The sequence below is a fragment of the Humulus lupulus genome, chromosome 5 (genome assembly GCF_963169125.1).
Source record: "Humulus lupulus chromosome 5, drHumLupu1.1, whole genome shotgun sequence".
Classification (NCBI taxonomy): domain Eukaryota; kingdom Viridiplantae; phylum Streptophyta; class Magnoliopsida; order Rosales; family Cannabaceae; genus Humulus; species Humulus lupulus.
The window spans coordinates 41,636,360-41,652,468 of record NC_084797.1 but is presented as its reverse complement, the minus strand read 5'-3'; the positions used below and the strand labels follow the sequence as shown (position 1 = coordinate 41,652,468).

Below are 16,109 nucleotides of genomic sequence, written 5' to 3'. Positions count from 1 at the left end.
TGATCATAATATTGTTCTATCAAACAAATTTTCTCAATATTTTCTTAATCAAACATGATTAATATTAAAAGTTGGTAATATCTAAAAACGAAATTTTCGATAATTTAATTCGATTGAGATCGTTTATATGATGTTATTTGAGGGTACAACTATGACAATGTGATGTAAAAATTATATTTGCCGGTTTATATAATAATTAAAAGGGATGCTTTATGGTTCATTTCAACACCAATGGACCAGTTACACATGGAACAACTCAAATACTCACTTTATGGAGCTATACAATTTTAAATAGAGGACAAGTGAGTAATGAATAAACATAGATGTTAAGGCCCAACAACTTAGGAGGCGGGTATTTTTTACAAGTGAGTTTCATATGTGTATAAATAAATAAATAAATAAAGTGTTATAAAACCTCTGTGAGTTATACATAAATGTAGTTATGGTTTAGGCAAACCTTATCATTCATTCTCACATAATTATTCTCCCCACAAAAAGACAAAACAATTAACTAAACTCAAAAACCTTATCTAAAAGAAACATAACTACCACATGGTGAAGAAGATAAAGTTCGCTCCCTTTTGGATCATAACCATAAAAAAAAAAAGGAAAAAGAGAACAAGTACAGCTCTGAGTAGCCATGGTGGCCTTGAGCTGCCAGTTTCAACCAACTATCATTAACAGTTATCTAAGCGCTAAACCCAGATCAGCTAATTCAATCTTTTGCTCTGCTCAACCCTCTCAAAGCAATATCAAGGTTTCAATTATACCCTTTTATGATAAAGTTTCTAATTTTCTTAAGAGTCATTATTTTATGAAATAATCTGATGTTTCTAGTGTGCAATATTTTTATTTAATGTTATATAGGTCATTATAAATGGTGCAGCTAAGGAAATAGGAAGGGCTGCAGTGATTGCAGTCACCAGAGCCAGAGGAATGGAGGTGGCTGGTGCTGTTGATTCTTATCTCGTTGGAGAAGATATTGGCAAGGTTCTCTCCCTAACTACCTTAACTTCATTCATTAATAAATAAATCCAATAATGCTTATCTAATATTTCTGTTCTTTTTGTCACGTTGATTTACATTATTGTTTTTTCAAATTAGGTATGTGACATGGAAGAACCTCTTGAAATACCTTTAATGAATGATCTCACCATGGTCTTAGGCTCCATCTCTCAGGTAATTATTAATATAGTTAATTATGTATGTATACATGTATAAACAAACTGAAATATATTTTTCGCAATGTATTATCATATTTGTTATCTGAAAATAAAATACTTGATTTAGTGGATGAGATAACAAGTGTAACAAAAAAAAAAACATATTATTGGTCCTTACATAAATATATTTATATATATTCATGTAGTTTACTGTATATATTTTGAGCAGTCCAAAGCAACAGGAGTAGTTGTGGATTTCACTGAACCTACCCAAGTATATGACAATGTGAAACAGGTATTTTGTTATTTTTTCTATGGCTATGGCTTACCCTTATTTCAACAGACACCAAAGAAAAATTAATAAAAAAGAATCATTGGTTACATTTTCTAAGACATTTCAAATAAAAACTACAGGACATAAATAATTGTTTTTTTTATTATTATTTTATATATTGCCACCTTTGGTTCCAATTAGGCAATAGCATTTGGCATGAGCAGCGTGGTTTATGTGCCAAGAATTAAACCAGACACAATATCAGCATTGTCTGCTTTCTGTGAGAAGGCCAGCATGGTGAGCACAGGGTGAGAAAACTCAATAATACAATTCCCCTTGCCATTTTCATAATTCATATAAATACACACAAACACACTTATTCTCATAAATAAACAATTAAGATGTCAACGAATCATTTTCTTTTTTTTATTAATTTCTTTCTCTCTTTTTGCATTTAATATGAGCCTGCTTTGTATAATAATAATAATAATAGGGTTGTCTTGTTGCACCAACTCTGTCCATTGGATCCATTCTCCTTCAACAAGCTGCAATTTCAGCTTCTTTCCACTACAGGAATGTAGAAATTGTTGAATCAAGGGATACTGCAATGGTAAACTCTCGAGACCAAACATTGCAAAATAAAAAATTGGATTATATTTATTAATATGAAACAAATATTCACCAGGTACATGGACATTAAAACAGAATATAATTGTTTATTCTAATCCAACAGTTGCATGTGAGATATGATACTGAAAAGTAGTGTATTTTTTTTCTCTTTTGGGACCAGGATTTTCCATCTCCAGATGCAACCCAAATAGCCAATAATCTTTCCAACCTTGGGCAGATATACAATAGAGAAGATATCTCAACAGAAGTTTCGGTAATCTGGATTTCTAAAACCATGATCTACTTCATATGATTGTCGTTTGGTGACTTAAATCTTATAGCGACTTTGTCCCCATAAAGGCTAGGGGTCAAGTTCTTGGCGAAGATGGAGTTCGTGTGCATAGTCTAGTTCTTCCGGGTCTTCCTTCCAGTACAACTGTATACTTTTCCGGCCCAGGAGAGGTCAGCTTCTGGGTTTATTCTTCTTGGTCTGAATAATGCTGATCTTCAATGAACTTTACCGTAGCCAAAAATGGCTATCTGATCAAGAAGCATTGTTGTCCACACAGGTTTACTCTCTCAAGCACGATATTACTGATGTGAAGTGTTTGATGCCAGGCCTTATCTTAGCTATTAGAAGAGTTGTGCGCCTTAAGGTAACCAATCTAGTATATCCAGTTATTTATCCTAGTTACTTGAATACTTATCTATCAAGTAAAATCTCTGTTATATCTTTTACTGCAGAACCTGGTGTACGGCTTGGAGAAATTTTTGTAGAACTCTCAGTGTTTTCCGCTAGACTTCATTTGAAAACCTTCACTCCCAGCAATATCTAATCCAGGGACCATTTTTATCCTGCGAAAATACAATATGAGACAAGAGGCACTTTTAAAGAAACATAGAGGGGGGAAATGAGAAATAATATCCATAATGACTTATTATTAGTACTCAAGTCAATTATTTTGCTACAATATTCTTTAATGGTTTTGAGGGACTGCATAATTATTTTTCTTTCATAGTCTCGATTTAAGCTGAACTCCAATACACGTTCGACAATATAACAGTCTGACTTTGATTGCGTTGTTTTGACAAAAATTGAAGCTTTATTAATATTATTTGGAATGAAATGTCCTTGAACAAACTTATTGCTTATTTTTTAGTCAATTCTAATTCCTCCAGATTCACCTGAAGAAATGATAGCATAATATTTAAATTTTGAAAATAAATGGTACCAGGGACCAGCTAGATGGAATCAAAAATACCATTCCTGAATGTATCAACAGTATAAGCTATTTGGTTATAAAATATGCTGGGTTAGCAACTTGTTGACAACAGAATTTTGAGCTTTTGGAGGTATGAGAATTTAACAAGAAAAAAATATGCTATATCTCAGATTCAGATGAACTCAGAGAACAATATGAGCTTTCCTACTAAAAATAGCGGACTGAAAGATCTAAATCCCTTCAAAATTACTACATACGCTCTTACCTCCAATTTTTTTTGCAATAACTCCTATCCAGGCTCTATCTTTTTCACTATATGCATAGCTAATGGTTGAAGCCAACAAGATAAATCCTTCATTTGTTTGCATCATTTCGTTACTTTGGTCAGGAACTTGAGTCACTGGCTGTACAAGGAGAGATCGGGTTCCCTTCGGTAGCATCTCCCAAAGGCCAGACTCTGAAAATCCAATTAAAAAAATCATGTAACACTAGAAAAAACAAAAAGCAAGTTTGAAACCAAGCGAAAGAATCAACATGTTATAAAAGTTTTTAGCAGAAGAGTCAACAGGAACAAAATATTTTCTCGAAATCCAAACACATTCTTCAGTCATGAGAGAATGATTGATAAATAACCACAAACGAGGCCCATAACTTAGGGCAGGAAAATCACTAACTACAGCCTCTACTCCCTCCCTCTAGAATTTAGACAGACCCTTAATCCTTTCTCCCTTGCATCAAATCATAAAGGCTTTCCTTATAAAATGGTATGCTCACCAATTGAATGATTTTCTCGAAATGAGATTATTCAATTAGAGAAACAAATAGAAGATGACATTTGCTAGCTGTTGAATATGGTTAAATTTAAACATTGGTGTTTTTCAAGGTAGTAATAAAATATATAAATAAAGCCCAAGAGGGGCAGCTCAAATGGCCAAAGGTGTAGTTTTCTCCAACAAGGTCCAAGGTTCAAGTCCCCCAGGTTACCTACATAGTAATTACTATTTACTATAGTTTTCTGGTCCTCAAATACTTTAGGGTAGGTGGGTAGCCTAGTTTTAAAAAATATATAAATAAAAAATTCATATACAAATTGTGATAACAGTATAAGTTAAGGGTCAAAAGTGATATTAATCCAAAATAAATAAATAAAAGACAACAAAAGATTATGAGCAATCAAATAAATAATAAAACAGCCACAATGATAACAACACTAATTAATTTAGGAAACTTTGTACAGGACATGACACAGAACTTTTGATTTTGGGTAAATAGAAAATGAGATATCACATAAAAATAAACAAAAAAACTAAGAATACAACAATATCTATTAATAAAGAAAACAAAAAAAACAACTAAACATTTCTAGACAATGGACAACTCAGAAGAACGAAGACAACATTGAAATAAAACTAGGACAGGATACAGGAACTTGATAATGATAATATGATTTTTTTTTCTTCTTTTTAGTAAGAAATGATAAGTGAATCGATGAATTTCTTATCTCTAAACTGATAGAAGAGCGACTCACTTTGTTGGTGGTATTTTTATGGATTGGCATTTGTGAATGAACTGATAAGCTTTTGTGCCTTAATATCTTCTCTTTGTTTTCCTTCAAAATGTTAGCTTCAGAAGAGGAAAATGGGTTTAAAGAGAGGTAGCTGATGGTGTCTTTTAAAGAGTGAGTAAATCAAAACAGTTGATTGTGGGGAGTTCGCTAGGGGAAGGTCATGATTGCTTTCTTCTCCCACTTTACAATTCATAGGGATAATTTCACATTTGCTTTTACTTATTTTCAAATAGAAAGTAATGGATCAGAAGAGATGGACAGAAATAACATTAGGAAAGGTAATACTACTGAGGAAATTTTTAAGTATATGTGAAATAACAAAGAAATGAATGTCTTAGATCATTGAAATTTAATTAAAGACTAATATAGTGTTTTTGATAATCCAAGGTCATTAGATTGGTTCTTCAAACTTCACAGAGAAAGATTTTTCCAATTTCACTTACTTACTAGTTACTCCCCCAGTTATTTAATGCAAACGGTATGTAGCCAAAACAAAATTGATTATCTGAATTATAAGAAAAAAAAAATGAAAATAAATAAATAAAAAAAGCCAGAAAATGTTTACCTGAAATCTGAGGAAAGTAAAGGGTATCCTTCAAGTCCGAGATGCCAATTTTTTCAATTTGTTGAGTGAACCAATCTAATAGATTGGTTTTTGTTTTTGACATATCAATTGGTGTGTTCCAGTATCCACGAACACACAGTTCACCTTGAGTTGATATTAACTGCAAAATTAAGGACATTGTTAAGTTCCTAGTCTATTCAACTTCTTGATTACTACATTCTCATCAGAATCTCTCTCATTGTTTAAGTCACTAAAAACTATGTTTCAAAATGAATGGATAATAGGCATATGTACCACAGCTAGAGTGTTTGTATTGCGAAGTAAAATGTATGTCGCCCAAGCCAAATCTTCTTTCTGAGTATCTGAAACATCTTCAGACATCACAAATATCTGTTCACTTCCTTCAGGAATAGTTGTTTGATCCATTGGAGATGCACCCTGCATACATATATAAAGATATCTTCATAAACCACCATAACATTTGCAAAAATATTTTACTAAGAAAAGAGAACCATAAATTATTGACAAAAAAGAAATCAATTTCATCAATTTGTAATCAAGTCCAACAAATTAGTATCCTATACAATGACATATCTAAAAGGATAAGTTTTTACCAACTTTTCAATATTATGAACAAACATATAATGCAAATTAACAGAAGAAAGTGAATTTACCTTGAGAAATTTTCCGAGATAGGGAAGTACAATTGAAAATGCAGTCAAAGAAAATCCTAAAGCCTCAGTTCTCTATAGCCAAAAAAAAACCAAAAACTAAGCAATATTTTACGATAAGCTTATACATACGTAGAAATCTAAACCATAATTAACACGAATCTAATATAAAAAACATGGTTTTCATATGCCTACGAGTTGTGCTGGGGTAATATCAGCCACTGAGTTGGAACCTGCGAAATGGTTTAAAAGCAAAAGCGAGCCGAATCCATATCCGATCCATCTGGGTAAGTAGGACTCGTCTAGCCCAGGTATCCCTGAAAACCAAAATCACTCAAATTCAAGATCATAGTCTCAGAGTAAACTAAAGAGAAGAAGCAGTTATTTTTTTTTACCGAAAGTGAATCGGAGCACTGAGAGATTGACTTGAGAATTTTCTTGGTTGCTTCTGGAATTATCATCGAGACGAGCAGAGACAGCTAAGGACTTTCGGACATTGTTTTTGGTGCGAAATTGGGTTGGGATTTTCAACGGAATTAACGGACCAAAGGAGAAGCAACCGGTGCTCATATTTTTTTTCCTTTTTTCCTCTCGGATGTTTGGGAAGTGGGAACTGAGAAAATTAGCCGTCGTGCCGAGAAAATTGAAGAAGAGATAAGCCCAATTACATTAGTTCGGTCCAAATACATGATTTCGGCCCAATGCTCAAGGAATGTCCTAAGAGAAGTATACATAAATATAAATAAGGGAAAAATAAACATAATTTTTATATTTATAAGAAAAAAATAATTATATAAAATATGATAAGTTTTGACAAAAAAAAAAAAAAAAGTTTAAAATATGGTAATTCCATATAATATAAAAAATAGATTAACATAATCATAAATACACAAAACTCTCTCTTTTTTCATTTCTTCCTCTCTACTCCCCCATTTGGTTCTCTCATCTCATCCCTCCGCTAGTGATGCTACATTCGCCTCTGCCCCCCCCACCCCAACGACGATGACGCACCCCGCCCCTGCCCCTGTCCCTGACGATGACATACCTCCCCCTCCGGTTCTTCTTCTTCTTCTTTAGATCTAGTTTTATTTTTATTTTCTTTGTTCTTCTTCCTTTTCACATGTGGTTTTGCCATTTCAAATATTTTTTTACACGTCATATTTAATTTTTTTTTCCTTCTAAATGTAACTGTAACCGGTTACAGTCACGATCTGTTCTGATTTTTGGGTTTTTTTTTTCAGATCTATTTAAGTAATCAGGTACAATGGCGTCTGATTCTTTTTATTCATATCTAATTTCTTTTAGATCTAGTTGTAACCAGTTACAATAACGATTAATTTAGATTTGTTTGTTTAGATCTTATTTTGTTTTCACCTGACTAAGTAACCAGGTTTCATGGCGATTGGTTTTGTATTTTTAGATCTGAATCTGTAATCAATTACGATTATGACTAGTTTAGCTTTTTTGTTTGTGATCCTATTTGTTTCCAAGTCTGGGAAAATAATCAGTTACCATCGCAACCGAATTTTTTTTCATGTCTATTTTGTTTTTCAGACCTAGCTATAACCAGTTACCTTCATGATCAATTTAGTTTATTTTTTTTCATATCATCTTTTTTTTTTCCAAATCTCACTACGTAACCAGTTACAATTCAGTTGACATTTTGATAATGGTACATTAGTAAAAAAATTAAAATTATTTTTATAGTTGTAATTAGTTACTACAACACCACTTAAAAAATAAAACTGGTTTTTATTGTTATAACCAGTTGCCACATATCACTGAAAAAAATTAACAGTGGCATAGGATTACTATCACAAAAAAAATTAAAATTGTTTTGATAGTGATAACCAGTTACTACAGATAAAATGTTGATTGAAGAAGATAAAAAATGGAAGAAAAGAAGAAGAAACAGTAATAAAAAGTATGGTGATGAAGGTCTCACGTTTTTTTCTTTAAAGAATTATGTAAACAAAATATATTTATAAAATATGAATGATAAAAAATAATATAAATAGATTAAAATTATAAAAATTAACTCAAAACATATCAAAACTAACTACTAAAAATGTATAAAAATAAATAAAATATGGTATACAAATATATGGGAAAAAACTCCCATAAAATTGTAAAAAAAAAATATGCCATAAAACTTATGGAAAAAAAACTACCATATTTTTCAAAATTTAAGAAAAAATATCATATTTAGTGTAATTTTCTCATGTCCTAAAACCTCATATCAGTCGTCAATTTAATGACATGAGGCCTCTAAATTAAATTTTAGAGTTCTATTTTTCATATATAAACAGCCGGGAATTATTCAGCCCCACAATAATATTATTTTAATAATTTATTTATTTATTTTTAATAAGTAAAAAAAGTCATGGATTTTATGAAGGGTATTTGCGTAAAATTACTTTTAGTGTTGGATATATTTTGACAACATAATAATGTATTTAGCTAAGGTCTCTTTGTATTATAGGCATTAGAAACACACTCAAAACAAAAACACAAAATTAATGAGCATAAACCCGTCATTTGTGAATTGGGACTAGTCATTTGTGTCTAACTTTTTGTGTGACACTAGAAAACATGAGAATAGTCATTTGTGAAACCATTTTAAGAAAGTTTGCAAGCTAAGTCTGTGTTAAGATTGATGAGCATAAACAAAATACACTACAACAATTTTTAATATATATTGTATTAAAAAATGACACATATTTAAAAGTGTTATTAATAAGCAATTAAAAAAAACACGGATCCCATATGTGAAAAATTATATGGCGCCATATGAAATATAACTAGGCGCCAAATGAAAATAAGACACACACAGAAAACTTGTCTCAGCCTCTGAACCCCTAAGCCTCCATTGAATCCCTAAACCTAATTTCTGGTTTCGCCTCTCTGTCTCTCTGCCTTACACTCAGCTTCTACACACCATGTTACTCTCCTCCACTCACTCTCGTCTACACAACCACGTATCTACACTAATTTCTGGTTTCGTCTCGTCATTCTCTGCCTCACGTGAGTCTCTGGAGCACACGACATCGGTGAGAGCTTCCGGAGGACACAACGGTGGTCATTTTTCTGGTTGTCTCGTCTATCTCTGCCTCACATAACGATTCTCCCCTGTTGGAAGCAAGAACATCTTTGTGAGGTGAATTTTTTTTAAACAGATTTCATATAATCAATATATAAATATAGGGTGAACTTCTAGGGTGATGTATAATTTGATTTCATTTTTTTTATATTATATTCAAAGCTAGAGAAATAACAAAACCTGTGTGCATACAACACATATACATATATATATATATAGTAGCATTTCTTTCTTTTAGATTACTGAGCAGTAAACTTCTATACCATGAGCCATAGATTTCTTTGTGATGCAGAATAGAAAAAACAAAGAAAAGGGCTAAAAATACCATAGTCCACTTTTTCACATCTGTTGTTAAAATCTTAGAAGCTTGTGGCCAGCCAACATTTGAAGCTTATGTAATAACATTTAAATGATGTTAGTAGCAAGTCTGTTATAGCAAGTTTGTTAGTAGTTAAGGATTAGTTAGTTGGTTTTCTTGTTAACTAACTTTCTGTTAGTTTGTTGGGATGGTTTGTACTCGACCATCTTGTAAATAAGAGTTGTGTAATTCTTTCTCAATCAATAACAATTACAGAGCATTCTTTCCATTCATTTTTTTATCTCAACATGGTATAAAGCATATAGAAATAGATCTCTATTTTGTTCAAGACAAGATGCTTCGCAAGGAGATTATTGTGCAACATGTTCCTGCTGAGCATTAACTAGCAGACTCCCTTACCAAACCAATCTCCAGTTCTAGGTTCCCTTTTCTTAGAGACAAACTTGGTGTGGTCAGTTCTACCACCCTAAGTTTGAAGGGGGTTGTTAAGGGTACCTAGTGCTGAGCTGTCTCTCTAAGCTGTGTATAGGAAGTCTGTTAGTAGTTAAGGATTAGTTAGTTGGTTTTCTTGTTAACTAACTTTCTGTTAGTTTGTTGGGATGCTTTGTACTCGACCATCTTGTATATAAGAGTTGTGTAATTCTTTCTCAATCAATAACAATTATTGAGCATTCTTTCCATTCATTTTTTTTATCTCAACACAGATAAGTATGGAATCTTGATAAGAAGCAAAAGGCCAACAATAAACAGAAATAGTTTAGTCTCTCGTCACTCTCTTCCGTTGAGCCACTGAAGCACACTTGAAGATTTCCCTGCAGAAGCAAGAACCCAAAGGTAACCGACTGGCATACATAAATTTTAAATACCATCCCAAGTATCTTCATGCACATTATTCGACACTTTTACCATCTTTATTTTTTGTACTTTCGGTTGTGCCAGTTCAAGAGAGAAAAAGAGTGTTTGTGTGTGTGCATGAGCATGTGTTTTTATTCTCTTTCATTAAAGATAGTCCACTTATAATCAGGTGGTTGTGGGTGCATTCGTCTCTTTTTTATAGAAGTAAAATAACATATGAAATCTGTATCAGAACCAATGCAAATAAATCTCAATAGTTGAAGGGAAAATATATCAATAGATAAAACAGCCAAGACCAAAACTTTGATCAAATTATATCAGCCAAAAATCACAATTTTCTGCATAAAAACATGAACAAAAAAGTTTAAAATACAACCTTTGTGACTCGATAATGGGAAGCCGGACAGAAATAAGCTCACAGAAGAGCTCAAGAATCTCCTGAGTTGCCATCATATTCTCTTCCCTGATTATATGCTCTACCTAAAATGACAAAATCCCAATAAGATCAACCATTCAAATATATTCCAAAGTGAAGAAAAAAAAACTAGAACAAGAAACTATACCCTAATTCTAGCAGTAGCTGTAAACATTAGTACAGATTCACATCAGAATGCTAACAACTTATGAAGAACTCTCTAATGAAATCGTTTAAATGAAAAAAATTTCTATGAAAATCAAAGAAAAATTCTCTGTTTGGTTGCTATGAAAATTATGCATTAATTAAGATATTATCAGCTATCAAAAACTTGTCTGTAATAAATAAAGCAATGGTTCTACACACATATATTTCATATCAAGAAGCAAAATCTTTGTTTGGTTGTTAAGAATATGGTGGCCCTTATATGTTTTAGTTGTGGCTGTTTTTGGTTTTATGTCTTTACTTAATCAGGCTGGCCCTTATATGTTTTAGTTGTGGCTGTTTGTGTTTTAGGTCTGGCTGTTTGTGTTTGAGTTGTGGCTGTCTGTTTTAGTTCTGAAAAACAAACTTAATTTACAGAAAGAAAAAAAAGCAAAAAAAAATAACATTAAAAAAATACTAACATGATCTACAGCCCATCCTATTGATTGTTTGATGTTTTTTTTTTACTCATGGTTGTTGTTTCTATTTAATGGAAAAGGTTAAAGGGTTTGCGTTTGTATTTTTGTGAATGATTTGATCTGTTTTTGTTGTTCTTAATGAGGCTGGCCCTTATATGTTTTAGTTGTGGCTGTTTTTGTTGTTCTTAATGAGGTTGACCCTTATATATTTCATCTTTCAGGCTTGCCCTTATATATTTCATTAACAGATGAATCCAAGTTTTTTATGTACACATTTGTAAATTTAGCACTACCGATCTTCATTCTTTCATACTTCCCAAGAAACTTTGTTACAAATCTGTACACCATGAAAAGAAACAATATTTGATGAACATCAGCAAATGATTCAATCATTTACATGTTGAAATTTGGATGTAGAACTTGTTGTTCTAGCTTGGTTAGTGCTTTTAAATTTACTTGGTAATCGATCTTAAGTGCTCATTTTATTCAATATCATACTTATTTCTGTTTCGTTTTTCTGTTAGTAACTTTGATGACATTTTCCTCTAGTATCTTGAAACTAAGATGTTGAGTTTTGGAAGGTCCTATATCAAAATGTATCCATTATATATATATATATATAAAAATTTGTTCAATAATGTTTTTATATATGTAGTAATATTTTTCAATTAAGTAAACTTCATAACAAGTTGAGAAATCATTAGAATGTATAATATGATTTAATAAGAAATCTTATTGTCGTTTTATGTGAAGAAATATTAGCATCGATATCTTATATTGATGTGTGGATCTTTAGTTTTTATTTATTTTTATTTTAATCTGTTTATGATACATTAATTTTAGATTTTAAAGATCATCAAACATTTATTCAAATTGATTTAATTTTAGAACATTGGAGGATTATATATGATTAAATGATTGGATATTTTTTATACAAATATTTATAATAATATGGGAATAATTGAAACTTTGTAATAGAATGTACATACATGGATATGGTTTAATAGTATTTATTCTATGAAAGGAAAAAAAAACTCATCAATTTAATAATAACAATAAAGTTATTTTCTCTCAAGTCAAACCTAGTCAATAAAGGAATTGAAGACGGTTATAGTTGACTGAGATCTAATTTTCTTATGATTTTTTTTTCAATTGGTTTTTCTGATTCTCTTTATATGCTTTTGTTACATTTATTTTCTAGATAATCTTTCAATGATATCTACCCTATGTGACATTTATTTTTCTCATTTACATGTATATATGAAAATGTCAATGATATTTATATATGAAAATGTCAGTAAATGGCAAAATTGCAAGGCGTGCGACTGGTTTCTCTCTCCCCATGGTGAGGCGTAAGAAAGCTGGTCAGAAGCCTAGTTTACATTCATCTCCGTAGGTAATAAACAAGGATAATGTACATCATGATGAAGTGGTAGAGGAGGACCCGGTTAGAGAAGAAATTGCGAATGAGTTTTTTGCAGATTTAGTGGAGAAATTTCAAGAGGTTGGGGAGGATATCTTTCAGGAGGGTTACGTTGAACCTTCACCTGAGAAAGAGGTTGGTTCCCGGAAATGGGCGATTGAATCGGAGGAGACAGACTTTCAGGAATTGGCTAAGGAAAAGTGGTCTAACTTTCAGGGGAATCTTACAGCTAATGGTGGAGTCCGGCTCAACTATGAGGAGCCGATGGTTCGTGATGGGAAACGTATAGCTCAAATCGATGTAGAGGAGACTGAAGTGGAGGCATCGTTTTGGAAATCTGCTCTGGTTTGTGTTGTCTTAGGAGCAAACCCCCCTTTAGCTGTCTTTGAAGGATTTATCAATCGGTTATGGGGGAAATTAGGTATAGAACGAATAGCCCGAATGAATGCGAGTCACACACTGGTCAAGTTTAGGGATGAAACAACTAGGGATTTGGTTTTGGAAGCAGGAGTGGTTCACTTTGATAGGAAACCAGTCCTATTGAGGCCTTGGTCGACTGATTTAGAAACTCTGAGGGTGGTGAACTCAGTCCTTGTTTGGATGAGATCACCTAATATTGGCCTTCAATATTGGGGTTTAAAAAGTCTGAGTGCTCTTGTTAGCACTATAGGGAAACCTATGATGATGGACAGGGTAACGAAGGAAAAATCTATGGTAAAATTTGCTAGGGTCCTTGTGGAGGTTGAGATTACTGATAGATTACCTCACTCAATTAGTTCTATCAGTGAGCGAGGCCAACTGATGGAACAGGCTATAGAATTCGAATGGCTTCCCACACGATGTTCTTGTTGTAAGGGTTTAGGCCACACTGCATCAAGCTGTAAGAGTGCTCAGGAGGTAGTTTCGAGACCAAAACAGCAGGTTTCAGCTTCAGGCACAGGGGATATTAGGGGTGTTATGGCTCAGTATGAAGCAAAAAATGAGAATAAGACAGTGGTAGAAACTCAAAAGGATGCTGGGAATGAAGTTGATGGTGATGAGCCGGTTCATCAGGGAGGTTCGAAGGGGCCACTGACCGCAACAACTGAGGACACTAATGAGACTGGTTGTTCGACGGCTGAGAAGGAGAAAACTTGGACTATACCTAGGAAAGTGGGGGGTCTGAGGAAGAAAAATTCCACAGAACATACTTTGAAAGCTAATAAATTCAGTGTTCTGCAGGAGAAGATTGGTTTGGTTGCAAACAAGGAATCACATAAACCTCAAAATTCTAATGGAGGGGTGTAATATCTTATGTTGGAATATAAGGAGATTAAATAAGAGAAATAAGCAACAATCTTTGTTACAATTTTGTTTAGTTCATACAATTGGTTTGGGTAGTTTCCTGGAAACTAAACTTCACAGCAGTAAAATTGAGGAGATGATGAATGAGGTGTTTGTGGGTTGGAGCTGGTATAGTAGTAAGGCTATTGAAGGGAGAATATTATTGGTTTGGAATCTGGATTTGATTCATGCGGCTGTTGTTTAGGAGATGGACCAGCTGGTTACTTATGAAGTGCAAATAAAGGGAGTTAGACAAACTGTTGTTCTTTCTTTTGTGTATGGCCGTAATTCTTTGGAAGAGAGGAAAAAGCTCTGGGCTCGGCTTCAGCTTTCCCAATCTAATTCTAGACCTTGGCTGGTAGCAGGGGACTTTAATGCAGTTTTTGATTATGATGATCGTAGTGGAGATAGGCAGATTTCAGCTTTGGAAGTGGAGGACAGTAGGCAATGGAAGGCTATTTCTCTATTGACTGAGTTAAGATTCAGCGGTTCTTCATTCACCTGGTCTAATAAACAAAAAGAAGGCTTAATAATTTTTTCAAGACTTGATAGAATATTTGTTAATGAAGTGTGGATTGACTCTTTTCCTGATTCAGAAGGTCGGTTTAATTGGGATACATTATCTGATCATTGCTTTTGTATCATCAAAGCTGTCCATTTTCAAGTTTCAGGGGTAAAGCCATTTAGGTACTTCAATATGTGGGATAAACATCAGGATTTTAGGAGCTCTGTCATGTGTAACTGGTCTAAACCAGTTGGAGGTACTGGTCTGCAGAAGATTATGCAGAAGCTCAAAAGACTAAAGCCTGTCCTGATCCAGTTCAACAAAGTCTAGGTTGGGGATGTGGTTCAGAATTATGTTTTAGCTAAGCAGAATTATGAGTCAGCTCAATTAATGCTTCAGCAAAATCCTAGTTCGAGTTTATTACATCATAAAGAGGATAAGGCAGCTGCTGAGTTTGCTAGAGTGTCCAAGGTGTATGAAAGTTTCTTGAGGCAAAAAAGTAAGAATAATTGGCTGAGATTTGGTGATGAAAACACAGCATACTTCCATGCTAGTTTGAAACAGAGGAGAATGAGGAATCGAATCACGAGTTTTATTAATGATGAGGGGCAAGTTATAGAGAATCCTACTGAGGTAATAGCTCATTTTCACAATCATTTCAAGGGGTTTCTGGGCAGGAGTGTTACTCTAGCTGATCAGGTTGATTTGAGATGTCTCCAATAGGATTCTGTTTTGACTTTAGATCATCAGCTTGATCTAATTCATCCCTTTACTAAAAAGATGTTAAGAGAGCTCTTTTCAGTATTCCATCAACCAAGAGTCCTGGCCCCGATGGTTATGGCTCGAGTTTTTTTAAGTCTCTCTGGAAGGATATTGGAGACGAAATAACTGAGGAAATTCTGATGTTCTTTGAAAGTGATGTGATTCCGAACTCTTTGAATGGTACAATCTTATCTCTTATTCCTAAGGTTGTTTCCCCATCTAAGGCCACTGATTATCGTCCTATAGCTTGTTGTAATACTCTTTACAAGTGTTTATCCAAGATGATTTGTTTCCGTCTGGCTAAGGTTCTTCCTGTGATAATTCATCAGAATCAAGGTGCTTTTGTCCAAAATAGATAGCTTGCTCACAACATCTTAATTCTTCAGGATATTTTGCATGGGTATTCCAGGAAGAATATATCACCTCGCTGTGTTATAAAAATTGACCTCAGTAAAGCCTATGACTCGGTTGACTGGAAGTTTATGGAGGATATCTTGAATGCGTTCTGCTTCCCTAGGAAATTTATTCATTGGATTATGAAGTGCTTGACGGGAACATCCTATACGCTTCTTTTCAATGGTAGATTACAAGGAAGTTTTTAAGGGAAGAAAGGGTTGAGACAGGGAGACCCCATCTCTCTGCTGCTGTTTGTCCTAGCAATGGAGTATCTTACTAGAATTTTGAACCAAGCATCTAAGCATAAAGACTTTCG

At 33.4% G+C, this 16,109-nt stretch overlaps 3 protein-coding genes across 7 annotated transcripts; 2 read left to right on the top strand and 1 right to left on the bottom strand.

The window, feature by feature from the left end:
• Positions 1-570: 570 nt before the first annotated feature.
• On the top strand, positions 571-3,198 carry LOC133834779 (dihydrodipicolinate reductase-like protein CRR1, chloroplastic). Of its 3 annotated transcripts, XM_062264525.1 has the most exons (10): positions 572-757; positions 868-990; positions 1,105-1,179; positions 1,393-1,458; positions 1,639-1,734; positions 1,931-2,047; positions 2,228-2,320; positions 2,407-2,508; positions 2,616-2,702; positions 2,791-3,198. In XM_062264525.1, exons 1-10 carry the CDS (start codon positions 641-643, stop codon positions 2,821-2,823), a joined length of 909 nt encoding a protein of 302 aa, XP_062120509.1. In that variant the 5' UTR covers positions 572-640; the 3' UTR covers positions 2,824-3,198. The 3 variants fall into 3 exon arrangements, with proteins under 3 accessions (XP_062120510.1, XP_062120511.1, XP_062120509.1); XM_062264526.1 differs by lacking the exon at positions 1,639-1,734 and having other exon boundaries at positions 571-757; XM_062264527.1 differs by lacking the exon at positions 1,931-2,047 and having other exon boundaries at positions 571-757.
• On the bottom strand, positions 2,069-6,711 carry LOC133834780 (protein COFACTOR ASSEMBLY OF COMPLEX C SUBUNIT B CCB2, chloroplastic). 3 transcript variants are annotated; one of them, XM_062264529.1, is made up of 7 exons: positions 6,468-6,710; positions 6,268-6,389; positions 6,076-6,147; positions 5,696-5,839; positions 5,402-5,561; positions 3,535-3,726; positions 2,069-2,901 (listed from the first exon to the last, which is right to left on the bottom strand). In XM_062264529.1, the coding sequence occupies exons 1-7, from the start codon at positions 6,640-6,642 to the stop codon at positions 2,897-2,899; spliced, it is 870 nt and encodes a 289-aa protein (XP_062120513.1). In that variant the 5' UTR covers positions 6,643-6,710; the 3' UTR covers positions 2,069-2,896. The 3 variants fall into 3 exon arrangements, with proteins under 3 accessions (XP_062120513.1, XP_062120512.1, XP_062120514.1); XM_062264528.1 differs by lacking the exon at positions 2,069-2,901 and having other exon boundaries at positions 3,416-3,726; XM_062264530.1 differs by lacking the exons at positions 2,069-2,901; positions 6,076-6,147 and having other exon boundaries at positions 3,416-3,726; positions 6,468-6,711.
• A 5,964-nt stretch (positions 6,712-12,675) lies between these two features.
• Positions 12,676-14,965, top strand: LOC133779080 (uncharacterized). Its single transcript, XM_062219080.1, has 4 exons — positions 12,676-12,729; positions 12,781-14,090; positions 14,188-14,239; positions 14,336-14,965. Exons 1-4 carry the CDS (start codon positions 12,676-12,678, stop codon positions 14,963-14,965), a joined length of 2,046 nt encoding a protein of 681 aa, XP_062075064.1.
• The last annotated feature ends 1,144 nt before the right edge of the window (positions 14,966-16,109 follow it).